Here is a 25,070-nt window from a genome sequence, read left to right on the forward strand (position 1 = left end):
GCATGTTTGGCACAGACCATGGAAAGAGAACCAAGCCATCTAGCTTGTCTTCAAGAAAAGAATGTGTAGGACAGCCCAGGATTTTTTCTTAATGTTTGGTGGAACAACCTCTGAGACTGTAGTCCTTCTGGGGAAGGTTAATATAGTATTGCTTTCCCTTTTCTCAGTCACTTTTAGTTGTCATCATAACATTACCACTTTTTAGTTTTGTGCAGAATCATCTTCTTCCAGTGCATAACTGCTAATTCTATAAAGAGATCTAGATGTAGGTCTGGATCCAGGATATTACATATCCGTAATTTCCATATAAATGTTCAGAGAGGTCCAGAATTTTAACACTTCTTCCATCTCACAAAGTTTGCTGTGTCAGTAGTTTGGAAAATGTTAGAAATTCAAGTGTTTTAAAATACTCTTTTCCCCTCTGTGTGATTGCAAAGCTCGGAAAAAAGAGACCAACAAAACTTAGGCCTTGGCTACACTTACCCGCTAGTTCGACAGCTGGAAATCGAACTTCTGGGTTCGACTTATCGCGTCTAGTCTGGACGCGATAAGTCGAACCCGGAAGTGCTCGCCGTCGACTGCGGTACTCCAGCTCGCCGAGAGGAGTACCGCGGAGTCGACGGGGGAGCCTGCCTGCCGCGTGTGGACCAAGGTAAGTTCGAACTAATTCGAACTAAGGTACTTCGAACTTCAGCTACGTTATTCACGTAGCTGAAGTTGCGTACCTTAGTTCGAATTAGGGGGGTAGTGTAGACCTGGCTTTGGAGTCAAACATTCAGATGACAAGTTAGGTGATTTCACTTGCAGTGGCCCAGAGTACAGATTAATCTGTCCCAGTCCCCAGCCTTTGAATATTTTGTTGTTTTTAAATCAGCCACCTGTTCCTTATGGATGATATTTTACAGTACGTTGAGTTTTAAACTAGCTTGTAACAGGAGTCTCTGTGTACTGACACAAAGCTATGATTTATCTAGGAGACTGCTAGGAAATGATTTTCTAAAGGACATTAAAGCATCAGGTTAGAGTAGACTCCTTTAAAATAAAATACAGTGTGTTGTGAGGGCAACAAACCATGTGCCTTTAAATGTGTTCTGTTCCTTGCTACACCTGACTAGAGCACATGTGTCTTCGGGCAATGAAAACCTCCTTGGTGAGCTCAGAAGTTGAGACTGATGAAAGTGGTTTATTCATGCTTTTAAATCCAGAGCAGCCCCTCCTCCTCTCTTTTGTGTATAGCAGCTACATGCAGGCAATCTCCCCTTAACATGCAAATCTATTCCACAACCAATCAATAAGATCAGTGCAAGTGACCCCAGTACTGCTTTCTTCTCTAGAGTTGGGGAACTTCATGTTTTGTGTGTTAGCAAGAACTGTCAATCCAGCACTAAACTAAGTGAAGTCCTTCAGTTATCCCCAGGACCAGTACCGTACATCCATATCAAGGTGCCTTAAACCTGACCTGGGTGGACCATCTTCTATGGGTGAGAGGGTACCTAATTGTTGTGCTCATTCAGTTCTTGCCACTTTGCTGAGAGAGCCAACAAGGATGCCAAATTTGGTAGTGGTGTATGATGTTATGCATACACATTCACTGGGAACAGGATTGAGACCAAAAGTCATTCATATAAGCCATCAAAAAGCTGTAAGATGGTAACAATTATTGTACAGCGCTCTTCAGACATAAATTTTATCTTGTTTTTTATGGGCTGGATTCAAGCTAATGACCTAGACCAGGGGCAGGCAACCTATGGCACGCGTGCCGAAGGCGGCATGCAAGTTGATTTTCAGTGGCACTCTCACTGCCTGGGTCCTGGCCACCTGTCCAGGGGGCTCTGCATTTTAATTTATTTTTAAATGAAGCTTCTTAAACATTTAAAAAACCTTATTTACTTTACATACAACAGTAGTTTAGTTATATATTATAGACTTATAGAAAGAGACCTCTAAAAACTTTAAAATGTATTACTAGCACGCAAAACCTTAAATTAGAGTGAATAAATGAAGACTCGGCACACCACTTCTGAAAGGTTGCTGACCCCTGACGTAGACGTAACAGGCTTGATATCCAATTACCAATCCATGTACCATCCAGTCCATTAAACATCTTTCTTACTGCTCAACTGCCCAGTGTATGTATATACTTGCATATTAAGATTGCTATCCACTGATGACCATGGCTTATATCAGACCACCGACATGTTTGTTCTTTAGTCATTGATCTTGGGTAGATTCCTCAACCTCGTCATGCATCCATAACGCCCACTAGAAATCTGGGTGAAGAGTAGGGCTTTGTGAAAATTGCCCCTGAACTAAGCTTTCTTAGGTAAATGTATATTTTGAACTACAGTTTCACAGGTTTTCCACTAGATGGCACCTAAACATAGTCAATCACAACAGCTGGGGTTGAAAGAAATAACAGAACATTTTCAAAGAGACTATCTGTTTACTTCTGGAAATAAGATGAAAAAATTACTGCACTCAGTGATATAACCTATTTCACGTAATCATGCGTCCTTCTATTTTGTTACTTTAACTCTTGAGCAGCACATCTCACTTGCGTCTGAAGTGGGCATTCACCCACAAAAGCTTATGCTCCAATACTTCTATTAGTCTTAAAGGTGCCACAGGACCCTCTGTTGCATCTCACCAGAAGCACTATTAAGTCTCCAACTCAAGAAGCTTGAAATCCCATTTTTTTTTTCAAAATATCAGAGCAAGCAATTACTGTTGGTTTATTTTTCTTCCATTGTGAAAAATGTTAGTACAGATGGGTCACTGACTTCATGCTGTTATGTTACCCCCTTTGCTCTTTCTACTCTTCCAGAAAAACAGTTGGCCACTGTTGGAAGACAGGATACTGGGCTAGATGGACCATTGGTCTGACCCATTATGGCCATTCTTATGTTCAGTGCGTTGCTTTTTTGGGTCTCTACTTTTGATGTAAAGTATGAATTTACATTATTTTGAATAATGTGGGAAGCTAGGGACTATTTAGTGAGCCTATTAAAGTCAAAACTGATTGCATATAAAGACTTTTTTTCTTCCCATGCTCTCTATTGTATTTATTTATCATTGGGATTCTCTTTGTAGAGGTTTTGTTTGTATTTTGCAGTGACTTTTAAGGGTTTGTGGGGATTTAAGTATTTGTAAAACACGGCCACTGGTAGATTAAAAATCCTGCGTCAGTTTACTGCCTAAAATCTCATGTCTCTGCCCAGTGGAACAAAGACTGAGGCCCCCTGTTGGTGGAATTGTGGTTGTGCAACCACACTACTATGTCAGGGGACTTCTGAGCCAATTAGGGTGGATTATAAAGTTGGGCACTTTGGTGTGGGGCATTCAGCAGATGTGCAGAGTTAGTACATAGCCTGGGACAACTCCACTTGTGAAGTGTTCTATGCTATGGAGCCTTAACCCAGGGTGGTATTTTGGCTTTTTGTGAAAGGCAAGTCTGTTACTCCTCCCTTCTAAGAAATGTTTGTCTTTTACCCCTCTAACAGGAACAACCTCTGGGACAGGGTTCCCCATGCTAATTGTAAGTCCCTCACAGTGAACCCGAGGATGTTTAGGTACATTCTGTGCCCAGTTGCAACCAGTTGAGGCAGTGGGAGAAACTTTCCATGAGAGATGCTAATATCATGTCCAACCCCTACTGCTCTGGGGAGTAAAGGATTGACTGACTCTTTAATTTTGATGTCCTAAATGCTAGTGTGTGCTACTGTTAAACCTTCTGGCTGGCTGTGGACAACTTACTGACTTCAGATTTGTTCTTTCCACAGAAGTCAGACATAGTTTTTGACCTGGTCTATTTCCTTTATAAAGAAAAGTATTTAAATGTTGTAGCTGTTATAAACGTGAATTATGAGGGTTGGGTTGACCAAATAATACACTAGTGGTTAGACTGTCTAGTCCTAAATTGACAAGCTGGAATGTTGCATACTGTTGGATGAGTCAAAATGTTTCTTTTGTTTTAGAGATTTGTGGCGTTTTTTTGTGTTGTGGTGAGAGAAAAACCCTCCAATAAACCAATAAATTAAAAAATTGTCTTCCTCTCCCCTGGAAAAAACAAAATCACGAAGGGCTTTGGATTAAAGGAGCAAACCTCTCCTGGAATCTTTGATTTGCTGTCTGAGCATAGTTTGAGTGAAACTGCAAGTTAACTCCAGTCCTCCTGGCTAGTGTTACAGTGAAACATGCAAAAATTAATCAGTGGGAATTAGTGCAGTTTCTCAAAGTTTGAGGCGAAATCACTCTTTATAATTAAAACATACTGAGTAGGTCAGATTCATCCTCTGTAACTGCATAGAATTTGGTGGGTTTACCCCAAAAATGATGAAAATGGTTCATTGTATTTACTGAATATTATCTTAGTTTAGCTTAAATTTCTTGGTGTTGACTGTGTGTAGATATCTGAAGTTGCAAAGGGTTAGGCCAAATCTACTTTCCAAAATAAAATAGTAGATTCTTTGAATATTAACCTGATCCTGAATATATAAGAAGTAATGTATGATGTAGTATATCAATGTTTTATTGTAACTTTGCCTGAATAAAAAGTTAAACAGAAACTCCCACATTTTTTCTTATTGGTGAGAGCCAAGTAGTGACTATTTTTTCTCCTCTGTTCAGAAGAACTCTCACCTCTCACACATTTTATTTTCAAGCCACCAGTTTTATTTTAATATAGCCTCCATCTGAAGTTGCAGATAAATGTAATTTCATTGTACTTGTCAAGCCATGAGGTTGCAGTTTGGTGTTCCATCCTGCACATATAGTGCCTCAGCATGTGAATGTGGCTGAAATTCATTTTGAGACAACTTGGCATTGGTCCCCTCCAGACATGGATCATTGGGGATTGTACTGCTCAGCCAGTGGACCATTCTGTTGGTGACCTGGTGGGGATGATAGGATTTGTCTATGGTTATTAACAAAATACCTCCTAAATGCTGTCTGTCTTCCTGAAAGCTCCCATTGGTACACAGACAACCTATTGCAAATAAAATACATGGCATGGAGATGGCAGAGAGACTGTTTAAATTCCTGTGCTGTGGTTGTGGAGACAAATGAGGTTTTTCGTTTAGCTTCTGCAGAGTGGAAATATTGCAGGTGGAAGTACTTGGTAGATTTGGGCTGCCATACTGTCATCCATCTGAGGCAAAATAGAGTATTGTTCTCTTAAGGCTTTTCTAACTTTAAAAGGAAGGGTGGACTGGATTGAGGCTCTGATGGTACAGATCCATGTCTGGAGGGGACCAAATCGAATTTTAGTCCTATTTACTTGCTGAGGCACTACATGCAGTTTGGTGTTCCATCCAGCACAACTGCATAGCTTGCGTGTGTGCGTCTGTGTGCTTTTTTTTTTTTTTTTTTTTTTTTTTAAAGCAAGGAGCAATGGTATTGAAGATTTACACTTCCTAGGGGATGGCAAAATACCATTTTACCTCAAAAATGTTCATTTGGACTTTGCTTACTATATCATCACTTGAGGCTGATCTTTTTATCCCTCTCCCTGCCTAACCTACCTTGTTTGGGTACAGTTGTTGAGAAAGTGGCAGCACAATTCAAAATTTCTGGAGTCCTCTGATTTTTATCATCTGTCAGTTAGGTGTCTGATGTAGTAGCTGTCTAATTGCCTGAGGGTTATGGGCAATTCGTATGGGCAATGATAGAAGTTGGATGTCTTTCTTCTTTAAAAAAAAAAAAAAAATCTGTCAATCTTAGTTATCATTAACCATTAAGATATTGCCTGACATTAGCAGGGGCCAGTGGGATTGGTGTTGTGTGGCATGATTCTTTGCTATCTAATAGATATGTTGCTGATTCTTTGAATATTAACTGACTGTAGAGGAGTTAGGTCACCGATTTATGTCCTCATCTTTCTGGTGTGTGTGTGTGTGTGTGTGTTCTAACTTACTCGAAGCTCACTAACATTAGTCTGGTCATTTTTCCCTCCTAAGAAATTAATACACTAACGTCTAAGAAATAGTCAACATGAATCTTTTATACAAATATTCCCTCAGCTTATTTAAACTAGAAAAGCTAACTTTGAGGGCAAATCTCTCTATTTAGTTTTCAAATATATTTAATTCATTTTGAAATATTCTGAAACAATTTAGCTCATGGAAATAGACTGCTGTACTGTACTTTGTCCGATTCTTTCAGGAACATAACAAATCACAATATTTTAACAGAGAATGTCTATCATTTATTTAGGAAAGACTCTGCTTGTTAACTTTGCCTTTAAACCCAACCCCTTTGACGTGATTTGAAGTAGTGCCGAGTACTTACATGGTTCCTTGTGACTTCAATTGAAGTGGTGAGTGCTCAGCACTTCTGAAAGATAGCCCCCGATCTATTTTGCTTTATTTTGAGTGTTCCTTAAGTATTGTGAACACCCAGGGAAAGACATGACCCCATAGACATTTGTACCATGTTTCATGAACAAAATGTATATTGGTACAGCGATAACAAGGCAATTCACTGCAGTATAGCATGAGTTCTGCTATTTGGATAGTCTCCCACTTCCAATATTTGGAACAGACTGAACAATACAGCTGTTTCTGTTTTTGTACCCAGGGCTCTCTCACTTGTGTAATGGCTTTGGAAAGCAGGTTGTCTTGAGAGTGCAATGTTCCTTCTATGTAGTAACATTTACTAAAATCAATATTTTTGTTAAGGAGGAGCTGAGAGAACTCCGGGAACAACCAACCGATCCTCAAGCCCAGCAAGAAATAATTAACAGCATTGAAGAAGTGTATTTTTCCAATGATTCCTTTGATATTGTGAAGTATGAGTTGGAGGTAAGAAGTCTTCCTTCTCCCCCTCTCCCTCCCACCAAAAAGTCAGTATTCTAAAAGACATTAATCAATGACATTTATTTTAGTCAATGTTCACCCTTTCATCTTGACTTCAATATTTGTGTGACTTTTCTCTTTTGCCTTAACCCAGAATTAAGATTTTTCTGGGACTGATCCAAAGCCCATTGATATCAATGGGAATCTTCCCATTGGATTCAGTGGCTTTAGGATCAGGCCCATTGTGCTTCCAAACAGTTCAGAGATCAAATTTGCTTATGAAATGGCCAGAATAATCAAAACTGGGAAATTGATTAGATTTGGCAGAAAAACTGTATTTTTGGCTTTATTTTGTTAGTAACCAAAATTACAATATGTTGTGTTGATTCTGCGGTCGGGGTGTATGTGCACATAATCTGTTGAATGCAAGAAAAAGCTCTCTGAGATTTTGATTATCCATTACTGGATACTCACCATAATGTAACTCTGACTTTTCATTGTTTATCGTTATCTTACTTTAAATGCAGATTAGATTGTGACAGCATAACATTGTTTCCTAAATGCATTTATTTATTATTGTACACTTCATCTACATTCATTTTTCATTGGTTTTAATTTTGTCTTCTACATACAGAAGCTTCCTCCAGTTCTTAGTCTCCAAGAAATGGAAGAATACAGAGACAAATTAAAGCAACAACAAGCTGCTGTAAGTAAAACTCTTTTCTCCTGTGTTGAGTGTGTAAAACTTGATGTCACTGACGTGTTGTGAGCTCCAGTAGTTCTTACTATATTTATTAAGACTATTGTGATATGGGGCTGAAAATAATCTTGGATCCCTAAAGGTATTAACCCAGTTAAGTTAGCACATTAAGAACCTCTTCATCTCCATTTCTCCTCAGCCAACAAGATGGATGAGCTGGTTGACTGCTTCAGCCAGATTCTCCTCTGATTCCCATCTTTGGGAGGGTTAGAGAGAAGTGCTTAAGAAGAACATATATCATTCTCTCACTTCAAGTGCTGAGCCCTTGTCTCCTTAAACATCCCTAACCCTTGCTGGAAGAAAACTGTTTTGAACGTGATTTTCTATATAAATTACTGATGGTTTATTTGGTATTTTTTCCTTGTTCAACCTTTCTTATGTGTATGTATGCTGGAAAGATGCTTATTTTTTAAATTTAATATAGGGTGTAATTCTCAGAATAGAATAGACCTTCGTTTATGATTTAATTCAGAGCAGTGCAAAACATAATTTTAAAATGCTTATGTCTTGCACACTAAAGGAAAACTTAAGTTGATTTTGCCATGCACAGGATGATTATAAACTAGCATAAATTATATATAATATGGTATTTGTATGAAAGGAAAGGTTCCTTTGTAGTTTGTTTAATCTCCAGTGTAGGTGGTTAATTTGTAATTGCACACTAATAACATGGAAAACAGAATATATCAGGCTCCAGTGCTCCATGTCTTTTCTATTTTTACTCAAGTGTGCTCTTTAGCTGGTAAAGGGCTAAAAGGTTAATTTGAAAACATCTACTAATTCCCAAATGGAGCTGTAAACATACATCTGTTTTTATTTGCAGGAGAAGTGTGGTCATTATCTTAGAATGTTTACTTCTTTCTTGGCATATGTATTAATCAATGTATGATTAAGAATGTTAAGAATTATAGGAAATCTTCAGAGTTCTTAATGCAGATCTTTCAGCATAGAGATTGGATACTTTCCAGATACCTCACATATAATATTTTCCCCTTCAAGGTATCTAAAAAGGTTGCAGACTTGATTCTTGAAAAGCAGCCTGCATATGTTAAGGTAAGATAATGAACTGATGTATTATATTGTAAATGCCTTCTGTGAATTATTAAATCACACCAGCTAATGTTACTGTAATTCAACTTGATCTGTTTTTCAGACACAATTGTGGATCATTCATGTAATCAATGGGAGAGTGTAGTCTCTTAAATTCTTATATCCTGTGGCTATTTTACTTAAGTCATGTTGATACCCACCATCAGTGCAGCTTAAATCAATATAGTAATCAATTGCAAATCAACCCTATTTTAAAAAAAAAAAATGGCAAAATCAGTTAAAAGGCCTGTCAAAGAATACTGCTACTACTAATTACCTGAGGAATGAATGAACGTAATGAAAGGGCATTCCATTAGCTCAAACAGGCCTCTGAAGATGAGGCAAACTACTTGGTCAGTGGTTTTAAAAGCTTTCTATAGATCCAACAAATCTGGCATTGACTCTCCAGCTGACAATCCAAAAGTAGTTGTGTGGTGTTTCCATTGCCAGTAGGAACTAAATTCTTACACTAAACTCATGTCTAAACCCAGACTGATAGGAATCGAGAACACGAGATTGAGATGTCATGGGAGCTGTTCCAACATCATCATAAGATGTTCCAGAAATGGGAGGCTATAGATGAAGTAGCAGCCGGAGGGGGCTTGAGCAGGAGCTTCACTGCTGTTTATGTTGAAGGATGGCTTGCACCTTGCTTCCATGAAGAAGGCATTAACAATCCTCATCAGTAACAAATTCCAAACTTCCCACTGGTCCCTACCAAGTCATGAGAAGTGTGTCCAATAGACAAGTAAGTTGGACATGGCACTTCCAAGAGACTTCAATGATAGCTTTAATACCCTCTTATTCTGATAGTGCTCTCATGAGATTGGTCCGGTCAGCCAGGATCTGGTTCATCTTTTCCGCAAATCAAAGTGAGGATTCCTCAAAGAAACAAATTAGACCATTAGAGTCAAGGAAACTTGGATTCATCATTTTGCCAATTGAATGTAGATTCTAATGAGGCCCCCATCACAGTAGTATGAAATGTCCACAGCTCTGAAGAGTTGCATTGGATGAGGGTTGGTGAAGCTGAGGGAGAGGACAACCAACCTTTTGTTCCCCAGTGTAAGAATAACCCAGTGTCTGTGGCAGCAGTCTTTGAGTTAGTGTATTGCCTTTGCCACTAACACTTCAGCTTTCTTCCATGTTGCTTCATCATTTGCAAAGCATCTGTAAACTGTGGCGATTCATTGGTAAGGCATAAAGTGAGTGGGTGTCGAGATTCTAGCCTGTCAATATTTCTTGATAATACATTGTCATAGTATTCCACTGAAGCATTGGTAGAATGTTCAAAGGCTGAGAGTCATAGTCTGTTGGAAGTGTCAGATGAGGTAGGTCCATCAGTATCCTAGAGTGAAACATTAAAACAGTTTCTCCATCCCCACAGAAGTATGTTCCTAGCCTGACTTTTCTCTGGAAGAGGAGGAGATCTGACAGTGACAAGTATTGTCTTTTCATCCCAAAGTTAAAATCCAGAGATTGAAACTATAATTTCACCTATGAAGGAAAACTACTATTAATTTATCCCCATCTGACATCTTATAGGAATCAGAAGCATTTTCATTTAATAAAAAAATGATTTTTTTTTTTTTAAAGAGGCTGTTTATGGACAATTGAGGCAGACTCTGACAAAGAGTTTCTGTTTTGGATCTTGTTTTTTATTGTATACAACAGCTTCACTATTACAAACCCTTCCCCACTCATAATTCCATAATGTTCTTCTGATATCTTACTTCTTAATTTTAAGATGCCTGCATTGCCAAATGGGCTATTGTGTGCACACACAGATCATTACAAGTAGGGATTAATTTCATAGTACAGAGCCTTTTACTGTGGCTTGAAACAGGACTATGTATGGATTTATACAAGAGCGCAGTGGTTCCAAAGGGATGGTTAAAAATCTATCAGGCCAATAAGAGGCACTTTAAAAGCCCCTTAGTTGTGTGTTTGAGTCAATAATCCTGTTTAAAAAGTCTGAGCATGTTAACTGCATAGCTAGGGCTCCTCAGGAGCTATTTGTGTCTCTGGATTCAATATCATGACTTTTCAAACTTTAAAATAGGGTGTCCTATTCTGCAAGTGTCTAAGAGAATCCTATCTGAGGGGTTGAGTGCTTGCATTCCGACTGACTCACTGGGATGTATTTAATAACTGTGTTCCATACTTCATGATAATAGCTCATATTTAGCAGCAAATCCTATCCTTGCTTCCTCACCCTGCACAGGATCCCCTGGAAGCGAGTGCATTTCCACTGCATGTTTGGAAGGAAGTCACAGAGGTGATATGCATCCCCTGTATAAAGTAGGGTCCTCTTCTGTGAGGACTTCCTGTGGGGCCTAATGGGGAATAGACAGGGCCAGTGGATTTTCCATTCTGCAGATTCTCTGGTATCTTCTTCCCTGGAAGAGGAGCACTTTTTTTTTTTTTTTTTTTTTAAAAGGACTGTTGCAGCTGCTGGGTTGATGTGGCACCGCAGAGCCACTCTGTATCTGGCTGAGGGAAGGGAGTACATCTGCCCAGCTTGAGTCTGGGTATTGGACTGAGGGTTTTGTCCCTAGGATCCTAATAGCTGTACTCCATCCCAGTCCCTAATCTATGCAATCTGAGTGTGTCCAAAGGACAAGTTTTACTGCATTCATACAGCCAGAAATATTTCAGTTGAATGCCATCTATTAGATTAGATTTATTATTAAATGCACTTTTCATGAAAAAGGAAGTCATGACCCTCTGCAAAAGCCTTTGCTATTCAAAGCTTTTTTAAAGGGGAGATTGCTTCATACTGTACCTAACAATCTTTGAATAGAATTTAAGCCATTGCTCAAACCAGGATCTAGTTTCTGACTTTTCTAAACCAAAGATATCTTACTTCCATAGTATATCTTTGATTATTTTGAACAGAAGATGGTGTTAGAATGACTTAGGATTTAATGACCTAGTTAGTTCAGGTCAGATTTTTAAATTTGAATCAGATTTTGTATTGTAGAAGTTTAAAGTAGAGGCCACACCCTTCTCTGTATTTGGAAAGCACCTGTCACATTTTGAAATACTGTGCTGTCATGGTGTGAGCACACCCTGTCTCCCTTTGGGGTAAATCATGGGTGTGGTGTCACTGTGGTTAGTCTACCAGACTGTCCTTGGACTTAAGACTGTGTGGCTCAATGGCTGCAGTCAGTATGGCTGCCCTTGGGTTCAGGGCTCTGCAGCCTAATGGCCAGAGTCAATCTGGCCGCGGATCCCTTAGGTTCAGGGATCCACGGCCTAATCGCCAGAGTCAGGGGCTGCCACCTGGGATGCGGCGGGGGATGATGGCTGAGGTAGGGGGACCTGGGCCCTCCCTGCTCCACTGCATCAGGGTTTTCAATCTGGCCTGTGGGATTGCCAGCCCTGTGGCGCGGTGGGGCTAAGGCAGGCTCCCTGCCTGCCCTGACACTGTACTGCTCCCAGAAGCGTCTAGCACCATGTCCTTGCAGCCCCTTGGGGAGGAGGGGTAGAGGGCTCTGTGAGCTGCCCTCGCCTGCAGGCACTGCCCCCCGCAGCTCCTATTGCCTGGGAATGGGAACTTCGGGGGTGGTACCCGCAGGCGAGGGCAGCATGTGGTGGAGCCACTGCCGGACATGCTGGCCACTTCCGGGAGCAGCGCGGGGCCAGGGCAGGAAGGGAGCCTGCCTTAGCTCTGCTGCGTGCTGCTGCCATCCTGGAGCCATTCGAGGTAAACGGTGCCGGGCCAGAGCCCATACCCCAAACCCCTCCAGCACCCCACACGCCAACCCCCTGCCCCGAGTCCCCTCCTGAACACCACACCCCCTCCCGCACCACAACCTCCTGCCCCAGCCCTACATTCATGGCCCTGCGTACAATTTCCCCACCCAGATGTGGCCCTCAGGCCAAAAAGATGGCCCACCCCTGGCCTAGACTGAGCTAGTCTGCTCCCTTTTATACTGGAAAAGCAGTTGGAGCATGCCCAGCATGGTCTGATGGGGGTGGGACTTCCTCTGCCCATAATGTGGAGTTAATCCTTTCTTGTCTAGTGAAGGGTATGCACACCCTGTCACAAGTGCAATAGACTTTTTTTTTAAATGTTCAGGTTTTTTTTACATAGGGGGTGTGCAAACCTTTCTACGATGTATTGCCAAATAAAGATAAAGTAATAGCTGTTTAAAATCCCTGGTGATTATTTTTAAGAGCCCCAAAATATAGTAGGAATTTCACAAAAAAACTTAAAGCTGCGTTCCTTGCCCTGAAGTGGTCACAGCCTAAATTCAGTGCGTCACAGTTAAGGGTCATTGCAAAGTGATATGTACTGAATTGCTAGTGAATACCTAAATATTGTGAAACAAAATATTGTGTATAGCATATTTGCCTGCTTTGCCAATATCTGGTTTATTAATGCAAATTAAACTTTGTGTGTGTGCCTGAAGCTTTGATCATTCCATTAGGCTGAACTTCATTAATGACAATAATATTATTCTTGTGAAAATGTTGCAATATATAAATATAGTAAAACTATTTTATGTTGAGTTTTCAACTTCAGTAAAAATGGATTCCAAATAATTCTCTTTTGAAGATACTTGGTTTTTTTTGTTTTTTGTTTTTGTTTTTTGTGTGTGGGTGACCGTAAAAGTGTTTCTGCAGAACCTCTAAATTGTCTTATTTCCCTTTATGGAAACTCTAACATCACATTATGCCATCAGTGCTTTGGCCTTTACTGATTAGGCAATTGAAATATATTGTATCTTGAGAAATGTGGGACTAGATTATAGGTTTATGTAAATTACTTTGAGATTGGTGAGAGCATCTGACTTGTTTTACACAACAATGTATAATTCTTGGAAGAGTAAATTGAAATATTGCTTCTCTGTAGGAACTTGAACGAGTTACATCTTTACAAACTGGTCTTCAGTTAGCTGCAGTCATTTGCACAAATGGAAGAAGGTATGGTACATACTTAGTGACACACTTGTCTGCTGTTCAGAGATTGAAAGGGAATAAAATGGTTTAAAAACACAATTACTCTCCCTCCCCCCTCCCAAAAAGAAACCCCTTCATTTACTTTAATATGAACTAATGATTACTTTTATTAGAACTATTTCCTATTTTTGATGTCAGTACTAACACAAAATTACTAGTAAATTCCTGTACTTAAGTCCAAAGTGTGAACTGAAAGTTCTGCCTCCTATTGGAATGGACCCATTGACCTAAAAACAAACTCCAGATAAAGGATAAATGCACCTTTCTAATTTCCCTCTAGTGTCACTGTAATTGCTGAATTTCAGTAGCAGTGCTGGTCATTCAGAGTTTCTAATGTGCATTGAGACCTACCTGTTAGACTATTTGATAGCTAATATGCAAAATAAATAATTTTACAAGACTATTCTGTGTGTTGTTAACTTCTGCAGACACCTGAATATTGCAAAGGAAGGCTTTACTCAAGCTAGTTTGGGACTTCTTGCAAATCAAAGAAAACGACAGTTGCTGATTGGACTGCTAAAGTCTCTGAGAACAATAAAAACACTGGTATGTGCAGATTTTTTTTAATAGTAAAAAATATTTTTCTTAATTATGTAGTTTTCTTATGGCTCTTTTTTTTTTTCCTGTCAATTTTTAGCAAAGAACTGATGTACGTTTAAGTGAAATGTTGGAGGTAAGTACTTACCTATTTTATAGTTATTGTAGATGGGTATACATTTGTTTCCATCCTTTTTATTTCTTTCACTTTTATTTCCTAACACAGAGGACACTTTTAAAAAAAGAAAATAAAATGATTTACCAGAAGTTTTGCTTTTTAATGTCAGAAATACTGTGTGTATGGCACCAACTGCTAATCTACTGGAAGATGCCTGCGATTCTGTTCAAGGCTCCAGTTCTGCCACTGGATGTGCATGAGCAGAGCCTTGTAGACATGTGGGTCTGAGGGTTGAGGCTCTAACTAGTACAATAAGGGTTCTGTTAGGTCTTTCTTATTTATGTGTGTCTGTCCTTTCTGATGCCAGTGTTTTAAAGCAGGATGTGCTTTTACTGGGAGGACAAAAAGAGGGTGAGGTTTATCTGGTTGCATGTTGGCAGATATGTCTAGTACAGGCGAAGGAAAATATTCACATCAGCTTGTAACTGCCCAAGATTATGTACTGTACAGGCTCTGCTACAGAAGCATCTGTCAGCACACAATGGATGGGAATAGATTGACTATGTGACATTCAGCTGTGTTTTTTACTCTCTTCTCCCTCCCCGCCCCCCAGTGGGTGGGGGCAGCCAGCAGAGTGTGAGGAAGCTCAAGGGGTTTCAAGGTTCCGGGATGTATGCACGTTTTGAGAATTCCATTAATTTTTTTATATCGTTTAACTTGCTACTTGAAGGCAACATGGAGAAATTGGGTTTTCAGGAGGGATTTGAATGAGGAGAGGTTCTGGCTTGGTGAACAGAGGTGGGGAGGGTCTTCCATTAAGAGCATGGAGGAGTGCACAGATGAGTGGAAAATGAAAAGAGGGTGTCGTTGGTAGAATGGAGTGGGTAAGAGGATTGCAATAGGAGATCGTTGCAGAGAGGCAAATGCTGCAGTGCAGAGCCAACTGCACCTTTGTCTCGTCAGGTTTTTCTGAGTGCATCCTGTGAGGTGACGGGCCCTGCACCTTCACCTGATGAAGTGGGCTGTAGCCCGCGAAAGCTTATACTCAAATTTGTTAGTCTCTAAGGTGCCACAAGTACTCCTGTTCTGTCTCAGAGTGGAATTCTACAGTTCTCCGACCCTCATGGTGGGTCCCCAGAGTAGAGCACTCTGTGTAACAACCGTGATTGCTCAGCACGTCTGGATGGATTTGGCATCTGCAAGTCTTTTGCTTTTGGAGATGTGACTGGTGGTGAATACAGTGACCCAACACAGCCTTCCTAAATCAAAATATCATTTAATCTCAATAGTGGGAACAAAGCAGACGCACCAGCCTCTGCGGACTGGGGTTTAGTTCAGTCTTTGCCTTCGCTCCCTTCTCCTTCAGGGTCCATTTGTTTTATCCACCCCAAAGTTCTTTGTTTCAATTTTTCCCACCTGGATTCTCCCTCCAGTTTTTACAAGCTGTTTAACTCAATATGGGTGGAGGTCAAACTTGAGAGCTAATGACAATTTACCTTTAAGTTGGTAAACTGGGGTATCTGAAGTCATTGTCCACTTTTCCATGTACCTACATTGACTCCTGCTTGAATTAACCCCTTATTTTCATACAGTAAACCTTCACAGTAGGTGTGGAATGTAAAGCATCAGCCATCTGAAACTCCTGCATGGGCCTGCTGAAAAGTCACTGAGCACTTTTTAAATCGTTTTATTCCAAGAAGGGAATTTCTGTCCCCAGCAAATGTCAGTAAATGTTAGTACAGACACTAAGGAATTCATTCATCAAAATACGAAGTCTTGCACTCATTATCCTGGCATACCATGAGAACGTATTCCTTGGATTTTCTTTACTCTGGATGAAAGGATATCTGCTCAGCAAGTCTAACTGTGATGGAATCAGGTTACCATCTCTGGTGCTCAATGAGAGTGTTTTGAGCAGAAGATATTTCATAAGCATTACTAAAAGAGGTCAGCCTTGTGAACGACTTATGCTGTATTGCTCCCAAACTTGGAGATTGTTGCCTTGTGGCATTGCAAAAACTAATTATATAATTTAGATTTGTCTGACATATGGTATGATCTAATGTATGGTGTTTAATGTATAACTTTTGCAAAAACAAATAAGTAAAGTGTGTGTCAGTCTACTGAATTTGCATGTTTATATTTTGAAAAAAGTTTGCAGCTTCTGAATTTTGTGGGTTTAAAAAAAATCTGAGGGCTCTGTGTAGGAAACATGAAAATATAGAACTATATTCAGATACGTTATAAGCTTTGGAATTGTGCCTACATGGCGAGTTCTGAATCTGACACAAGTCCAAATTCATGAGTAAAATGGCGTAACTTAAATACAAGTGGGCCAGATTCACACCTGGTCAATGGTCCATTTAAGTCAATGAATTTATAACATTTAAGTATTTGGCTCAAGTAAGTGGGAGTAATGGAGTCTAAATTGTTTAATAGATGTGAGGCGTATTTACTTTTACTTTTGTTGTTTGGGACCTACTTTTACTTGCTTTTGTTGCTACATCCTTCTATTCTGGCAATTTTGCATGTGAATTGCATGACTTTAGAGTTCCATCAGGCTTAGTGGGCCAAATTTAGAGGTGACACATAGAGCACTGTAAATTGGTCTAAGCTGATCAAGGACTGGAAAGAGGAATAGATTCCATAAATTTAGACTTCTTCTAGACTCACCTCTGAATTTATTCCATAGCGTTTTAAGGGTTCCAGTCAAAGTAGTGCTTATATATATTTTTACTCTATGGCACTGAATAGCTTACTTCATCTGAGTATAGCAGTTTTTAAAAGACGATTGGGATACTGATCTTAAGTGTCCTGTCCTTCTGTTATAATGGTTATGAATAGTTGAACGTACATTTTTTTTTTTTTTTTTTTTTGTAGCTAAATTTGAGCCTGCAGAAGAATGTAGCTACGAATCGGTATTCTGAAATGATGTTTCTATTATAGTAGCTGATAACAAATAGTTTACAAGTTGTCCTTTTTACATTTTTCATTTGTAATCTATGACTTTACATTTAAGTTCTGTGAAGCTCGTGATATATAATTGGTGTAATCATTAGTGGGGGAAAAAGCAGACTCTGATGTAATATATTAAGAAAACATTCCTCTCCTCACAAGTAGCATGCTTACCACAGATCTCTTTAGCATTGTTTTTTTCCCATACAGTTCCATTTAATTTTAGTCTAAAAATGTATGTTGCAATATTTGCTTCAGAAGTTACATTAGCTATCTATTGCATTTTTTTCCTAAGGAGGAGGACTATCCAGGAGCTATTCAATTGTGCTTGGAATGCCAGAAAGCAGCCAGTACTTTCAAACACTACAGTTGTATAAGGTAAAGTTACACTTTGTTCCTAAGGAGGTTCTAGCTTTTAGCTTCTATGCAGTGTTTTGTGGAATATAAAATGTCACCAAAACGATGTGGCCATGAAAAAGCAAAGGTGATCCTAGGATATAGCAGGCGAGAATTTCCAGTAGAAATAGGGACGTATTAATGCCATTGTACAAGGCACTGTCAAGACCTCATTTGGAATACTAAGTGCAATTTTGGTCATCCATGTTCAAAAAAGATGAATTCAAATTAGAACAGGTATGGAGAAGGGCTACAAGGATAATCAGGGGAATGGAAGACCTGTCTTACAAGAAGAGACTAAAAGAGCTGGGCTAGTTTAGCCTAGCAAAATGAAGACTGATGTGGGAATATGATTACGCTCTCTAAATATATCAAGGGGGTGAACAACAGGGAGGGAGAAGAGCTATTTCTGTAAGAGTGTGTTGGTACAAGAACAAATGGATATAAACTGGCCATGAATATATTTAGGCTGGATATTAGTAGAGGAGTGAGATCTGAAACAGCCTGCCAATAGGAGTATTGGGAGCAAACAACCTAACTAGTTTTAAGATGGATCTTGATAGATTTGTTAACTGGATTATGTGGCAGGGTTGCCTGCCGTAGCGGGGGATGGACTGAAGTTGATGACCCAGGAGATTCCTTCCAGTCCTGTGTCCCTATATTTGCAATGTTGGCTAATTGGTGTCACTGAAGGACCAGTGCTGCAATTTAATTATCTGGTTAGAAAAGGCAAGTAATTCAAAGATAGTTTAAAAAGTGTAACTGAATCATAAAATTATCAGCAGTGATTTTTCAAGTAATGAAAATGCCAAGGGATTCTAACCTTCTTTCATGAGCTGCACATTGATTGGTCTATGTCAGCATTTTATCCAGCTGTTGTGATTTGTAGATGTTAGCACCTGAAGGCCCCAGATGAGATTGAGACTCTGTACAAACACATAGTTAGAGGTTGGTTCCTACCATCAAGAGTCTACAATCTTAATAGACAAAACAGATGAACCGACTGGAGACGAAACTGGCACAGAGAGTGAAGTGTCTTGGCCAAAGTCACGTAGCAGTGCAGTGCCAGAGACTCCTAAGTCCTACCCCAGTGCCCTGTTCACTACAGCACCCTGTAGTGTGCCTCATGCTCATGTTCTTTTGGGGAACGTAGGACACTGAATGACTAAAGTTTTCTTTTGTGCGTCAGTGTTTCTGAGAAAGTGGTTAATTTAAAAAAAAAAAATTAGAAACTGAGTGAAATTCTGGCATCATTGATATTGGAGGGAGTTTTGCCATGGACTTCAATCAGGCCAGGATTTATTAAAATTAATGCTCTGGCTTCTTTCCTCCCCACTTTCCCTCCCGCCATATATGGGGATTATTGCAGTATTGAAGTAATTATGAGTAATTCTGGACTTCAGTTGGAGTTATGCATTTAGAATGGCAGTAGCTTCTGGTCCTGAATGTGCAAAGAAGCCAAAGTATGTAACATTACATATTTTAACTTGGTAATTCATTGCTATGTGTGAGTGCAGCTTCAGGGTTTAGAAACTACTGGACAAGTCTGTCTAGAGTTTATAAAATATATATTTAAAGGGTACTTCCAGACTACCCGCCGTATTGGCGGGTCGCAATCGATTTATCGGGATCGATATATTGCGTCTCGTTAAGACGCGATATATCGATCCCTGAACGCGCTCACCGTCGACTCCGGAACTCCACTAGAGTGAGCGGTGGTAGCGCAGTCGACAGGGGAGCCACGGCCGTCGATCCCGCGCCGTGTGGACCCCAGGTAATTCGATCCAAGATACTTCGACTTCAGCTATGCTATTCGCGTAGCTGAAGTTGCATATTTTAGATCGATTCTCCCCCCCCGCAGTGTAGACCAGCCCAAAGAGAAAATTTCATAAGCTCTTGCCTAAATCAGTTGAAGTACTTCAGAAAGCAGCCATTAGAAATTCCATGTACAATAGTCTAAGTTCCTTATCCATGATCATTTGTGCTTCCACTTGGATTTGTAGTGCTCATTTTCCTTCTCTGACTCTTGAGTACAAGCTAACTTCATTTCTGCCTTCTCATTCATGGTGGAGGTGGGGTCAACATGGACCAATCTTTACCACAGAATGAGCACAGTGTCTCATTTTCATTGGGAAAGTTGATGTTCCCATGATGATATCCATCCTGCAAAAAATGTAGCACCTCAACCATGTAATACTTTGCCTGATATTGATCTTCCATTAGTTGAGAGGCCTACTTTCTCCCTTTACCCAGTGTCCTGTATGGTAATGATGATTATTCACCAAACTGTCTAGCTTTTCTTGTTTCAAAAGGGAGTGTGGAAAATAATATAGAAAACAAACAGTAATCTGATTTGTTTTGCAAACCACTTACACTTTCTTTAAGTGGGGGAAAAATTGGGAGATTTCTTATAAATATTTACAAAGACAGTTTGATTTATTAAACTGTTAAAATATTTGTTCATTTGACATGCTTCCTTTGTTAATATTGTGAGATTAAGGTTAATTAGATGGTATTTTCTTATTTAAAATTCACTTGGCATATAAATGATTTTAAAGTTGCTGGTGAGGAACCATTTAGCACTGAATCACTTTTCCCTTTTCTATTTTCTAGACGCTTTTGTCATAGCTGCAAACTTTATCTTAAGTATGTAAAGCAAAAGTGCTGTAATTTAAATTGATATTAACTGTCACTTTATAGATAATGGATGACAAAGTTCAACTGCAGAAGTCATATCATTATAAATCTAATACCATGCTGAGAAGATTATGCTGTTATCACTCTTAAAAGGGTCTCCTTATATGTTCTAAGGATAAAGTTTCTTTAGAGAGAATTTTTGTGTTGGATTAGCTTGGTAACAAAGGTTTAATTGTGGAAAAGATTAATATACAGTTCGTATCTGGTAAAACTACGCTTTTGAATTTTGGCCTGCACAGATTGAATAATCTTCCTTCTATTTTTAGAACACATTTACTTTTAAACTGTGTTCATACATACATACATACATACGAATCTTTGGTTTTTAAAATACTTCATTGTCTCTATTGTCAGTACAGTGTGCCTTTTGCAACACACACACAATTATACTAAATGTTAACAAGTGCCTATGGAGGGCTCTGGGCATCTTTGCCCACTAACCTTCCCTAAAGCAAGGAGGAGTCAAACATTCCAGCCACTGATCCCAACCACAAATCTCAATGCTCAGCGCACCCCTCAAGCTCCAAAAATCTGGGAATATATGCACATTATATTGCAGCCCCCCTTATTGTCAAGCAGTTGAGCTAAGTGAACTAATGGGACTCTGGGATTTTTCTATTGCTTGGGATCCTCATGAAGTTATGTAACACCCTGGGTGGGTTGTCAGCAGCGGGGATTGAATTTGGGATCTTTGAATCTCAATGCATGAACATGTGCTGCCTGAGTTAAAAGATCCAGGCCTCTTAGCTAAGGCCCGTAGCAGGCTCATCAATCTCTAGTTAGCCTAGTCACCACTAGAGGGGGAGAGAGTGCCACACCAATAGGTATAGCTTATGGTTCTCTCAGGGCTCACATTTTAAAAAAACAACTCCAAGATCCCCATGTGGTTCTCCATGTCACAATCTATGTGATTAGCAGTCCAGTACTTCTGTGTTTTATCGTGAAGCCTTAGTAATCCGAACAATGATTAACTCATGTTCAGGAAAACCCCCCACATGAGACACTTTGTGCCTTCCCACTTGGGGGGTTTCCCCAGAATTTTTTTGTTGGATGTCTCTGGGGATCAGAGGTGGCTCCCATTGAAGTGGTGGGGGAATTTGAGCCTGCTCCTTAAATTTTTGGATCTTCCTAGTTCTATGGAAGTCTAATCTTGAAAGAGGTGTTCTTCAGCTTCCCGGTGAAATGAATCCTCCAGGGTTCAGAATAGATTGGTCCATGCCCTGCAAGATAATACAGATTGGATCACCATTATTTTGGACTGGGATGTCTTGCTTGTGTGGCGGTTGGGAAGGGGAACAATGCTGAGGAGAGCAACTGGCCCTGCCCCGACTCTCCTCTTTCTCCCATTTCTTGTATTTCCCATTGTTTAAAATCTCGCTATTGGTTTAATCTCTGTGCATTGAAGACCTAGACATGAAGCTTGTATGAATTGTGAGGAAGTTGAGCAGCAGTTTTTTAAATAAAAATGAATTTAAGTATTCCCACATGAAGAAAATAATGAACACAGAACTAAAGCAGCACTTTGATTGTACAGTTGAATGTTTCTAAACAATAGAAAGTCTATACCATATAAGGCTTCTCAAGTGTAGGATTTCAAACACCCTTAGTACTATATTACTACGGGAAAAAATCTACAGGAATACACTCTCTTAAAAAGCTCTTGTGAAACTTTAATGTCACACATTAAAACTGCTTCAGCTATTGCAATTAGGCCCAAATGTTATCTCTGTTATATCATAGTGGATACATTTCTTAAAATACACTCTGTGTAATGGGGTCAGCACCCACCACTCACAAGTGCCCCCTTCTGGTTGGGTGTGTCCGCGTTCTTTCAGTTTTGGTGACCCCTTTCGTTGGTTGTCAGGTGTGTGGGTTTTTTTTTTTTTTTCTCCAGTGACTCAGCCCTTCGGCCAAGTCTTACACACTGTCTGCATGTGAATTAGAACAGACCTCTTCCAGGGTATACCGTCCACCAGGACTTATCTCAGTACCCCTCTGGTAGTGTCTCTCTAGCCCTCCCTGGGCTCAGTCTTTAAGAAGTCCCAGCCCTGGTATGGGGCCATATCCCGAGGGCTTCTTCCCTGGAGATACTGTCTTCCTGCAGCCCTCTGGCTGGGCTCAGTCCTTACTCAGTCCCAGCAGTCAGCCAGGAGCTCCTTCATTGCTCCCCCATCCCAGCTAGCAAACTGTCTTTGGTTCAGTCCTATAAGCCAGCCAGCCAGGAGCCTCTTGCTCCCCCAGTCCCTGCCTTTCTTCTCCAGCTCCAAGCAGCAACTAACTGCTGCTCTGTTCTGCAGCTCCTTTTAGATGGCCCTCCTGGCCCCTGATTGACTATTCCAACAGCCCCTCTGCTTCCTCGCAATCACTCTAGGCTGCTTGGAGGACCTCTCCACTGCCCTTTCCTGGGATGGGTGTGGCAGAACCCTGCGGCCTCCAGCACGGGGCCTTTGAGCCTGGTCCACCCTATCACACACTCCTTAAGATTTATATGGCTGTTGATTGAAGAACCCCTTATTATTTATTATTTATATGGATGTTGATTTAAAAAACCCTTATAACATGTTTTGAGTAATTGCCTGAATAAAATGAATGTCATGAATTAATGTTTCTAAATCATGGTTAATAGCTTCTTATAAAATTCATCCAGTGTCATAGACTTTAAGGTCAGAAGGGGCCATCATGTTCATCTAGCCTGACCTCCTGCACATTGCAGGCCACAGAATCTCACCCACTCACTCCTGTAATAGACTTATAACCTCTGGCTGAGTTACTGAAATACTCAAATAATGTTTTAAAGACTTCAAGTTACAGAGAATCCACCATTTTCAATAGTTTAAACCTGCATTCTGACTAGTAGAATTATAAAACTATTTATAACATTTGGTTTAGAAAGTACATTGAGTTTTAAATGTATGCTATGTTTCTACAAATTCTTGATCAAAGCACCTTTTGCAATAACTCTTATTTTCTTGATCTGTCATGTACAGTGTACCAAAAGAAACATTACAGTACTTGCCTATTAATAATAGCTACCAAATGGAGCAAACATGTTCTATTAATCTCAGATTTTTTGATAAAGCTATAAGAAAAATGGATTAAACAATATTCAGATGTAATTCTACTGGTATATGTGGAAAGAGATGGAGGAAAGAAGTGGAAAGAGAAACCCGGAGGTTGTTAGATGTGTGTTTTCTAATGTTGTAGCAAAACTTTTAATTGTAACTCTCCCTTACTCTAAATCTGCCATATTTGTATGTGTGGAATTCGTTGTTGTTGTTGTTTTAACTTCAGGATGGAAAACAACAACAAAACTCTAGCTTGTATTATTTTTAATTTGGTTTAGTTTAATCCCATATAGAATAGAAGAAGTTTTATATAAGAGCTATAACAATGAAAAGATGTACACCTCTACCTCGATATAACGCTGTCCTTGGGAGCCAAAAAATCTTACCACGTTATAGGTGAAACCGTGTTGTGTTGAACTTGCTTTGATCCACCGGAGTGCACAGCCCCGCCCCCCCCAGAGTACTGCTTTACCGTGTTATATCCAAATTCGTGTTATATCGGGTCGCATTATATCAAGGTAGTGGTGTATCTGTTGAATGTAAAACAACAACAAAAAAATAATCTGGGTCCTGATCCTGCCAACATCTACATATATTCATTATTTTATTCCAGTGAATAAAGTTCATATGTGCCTGTTTTCAGGATCAAGGGGGGCTTCTGTTGCATCTTAACAGTGGTGGTAAAAGAAGGGCCATCGAATGAATACTAGGGCTGGTCAGAAAATAATTTCATTGTGTGAAAAATGTGGAGATTTAAAGACTTGTTTTTGTTCTGATGCGGAATGAAAATGAGACCTTTTAAACTTCATTTCCAAAAAGCCTGGGAGGTGGGATACCATGTTTCAGTCCCTGCTCTTCCTGATTCAGTGCAGGGATTTGAACATAATTCTCCCACATCCCCAGTGGGTGCCCTAACCGCAAGGCTATTAGCTATTCTGGGGTGGGTTTCTTTCTCACATTCATTTTGATGAGAAATTCCATCCTGGACCTGAGAACCTTCCAGACTAAATTTTCATGGTAACTGATACATTTCCGTTCAACACTTTGGTTTAGACAAAAATGACGTTTTTGGACAGAAAAAAATTTGTTGAAATATTTTCGGCCAGTGCTGCTGAATACAGCCCACTGAAATCAACAGTGCAGCCTCTCACTTTTATATTAAAAGTATTGCCTCTGAGGGGTTGAGTTTCCCCCCCCCCCTTCTCATGTCATAGTCCTACTTGAATTTCAGATCAGTACTTTCTGCTGGCCACCCACTGTATTAATAATATGAAAGACTGTTTCAAATCTTAATGTTGGAAAACAATGTTTTTCATCTAATTTAAAAACAAAAGCAACAAAAATCCAAATTTGTCAGATAAATCTTAACAGTGCATTAATTTAATCTGAAAGCTGTCATGAACTCCTAGAATCCTCCTACTGTGTGATGTTCTGTTAATGTGTAAATAACTGATATTAACACAGCTACTTACCTTGTTGTGATTGCTCCATGTGTTCACAAACTGCATATGAATCGGAGTCCTTTTTTTTTAATGTTAATAGCTTTGCTGTTTTTAGCCAAATTTCTTCCAACATGTGCAAACTCTTTATATGCTATTGGTAAGTGCATTCTATGCCTCTAAGAGCTTTAAGCCACTTTGTGCCCACCTCATGCGGGGCTTCTTTGGATCTGGAGAGGCCCCCAAAGGAAATTA

General features: G+C 39.8%; 1 protein-coding gene across 6 annotated transcripts in view; it reads left to right on the forward strand.

Moving 5' to 3' along the window:
- Positions 1-25,070, forward strand: part of VPS50 (VPS50 subunit of EARP/GARPII complex) — a 170,139-nt gene that overhangs the window by 19,432 nt on the left and 125,637 nt on the right. For 5 of the 6 annotated variants that reach the window (XM_034760445.1, XM_034760446.1, XM_034760447.1 and 2 more), the window contains 7 exons: positions 6,675-6,797; positions 7,426-7,497; positions 8,551-8,604; positions 13,502-13,572; positions 14,037-14,154; positions 14,246-14,281; positions 17,514-17,596. In XM_034760445.1, the coding sequence (XP_034616336.1) occupies positions 6,675-6,797; positions 7,426-7,497; positions 8,551-8,604; positions 13,502-13,572; positions 14,037-14,154; positions 14,246-14,281; positions 17,514-17,596 (557 nt within the window). Of the gene's footprint in view, positions 1-6,210; positions 6,314-6,674; positions 6,798-7,425; positions 7,498-8,550; positions 8,605-13,501; positions 13,573-14,036; positions 14,155-14,245; positions 14,282-17,513; positions 17,597-25,070 lie in introns of all 6 variants that reach the window. The other variant, XM_034760448.1, reaches the window with a different exon arrangement.

Source organism: Trachemys scripta, chromosome 2 (assembly GCF_013100865.1).
Source record: "Trachemys scripta elegans isolate TJP31775 chromosome 2, CAS_Tse_1.0, whole genome shotgun sequence".
Classification (NCBI taxonomy): Eukaryota; Metazoa; Chordata; order Testudines; family Emydidae; genus Trachemys; species Trachemys scripta.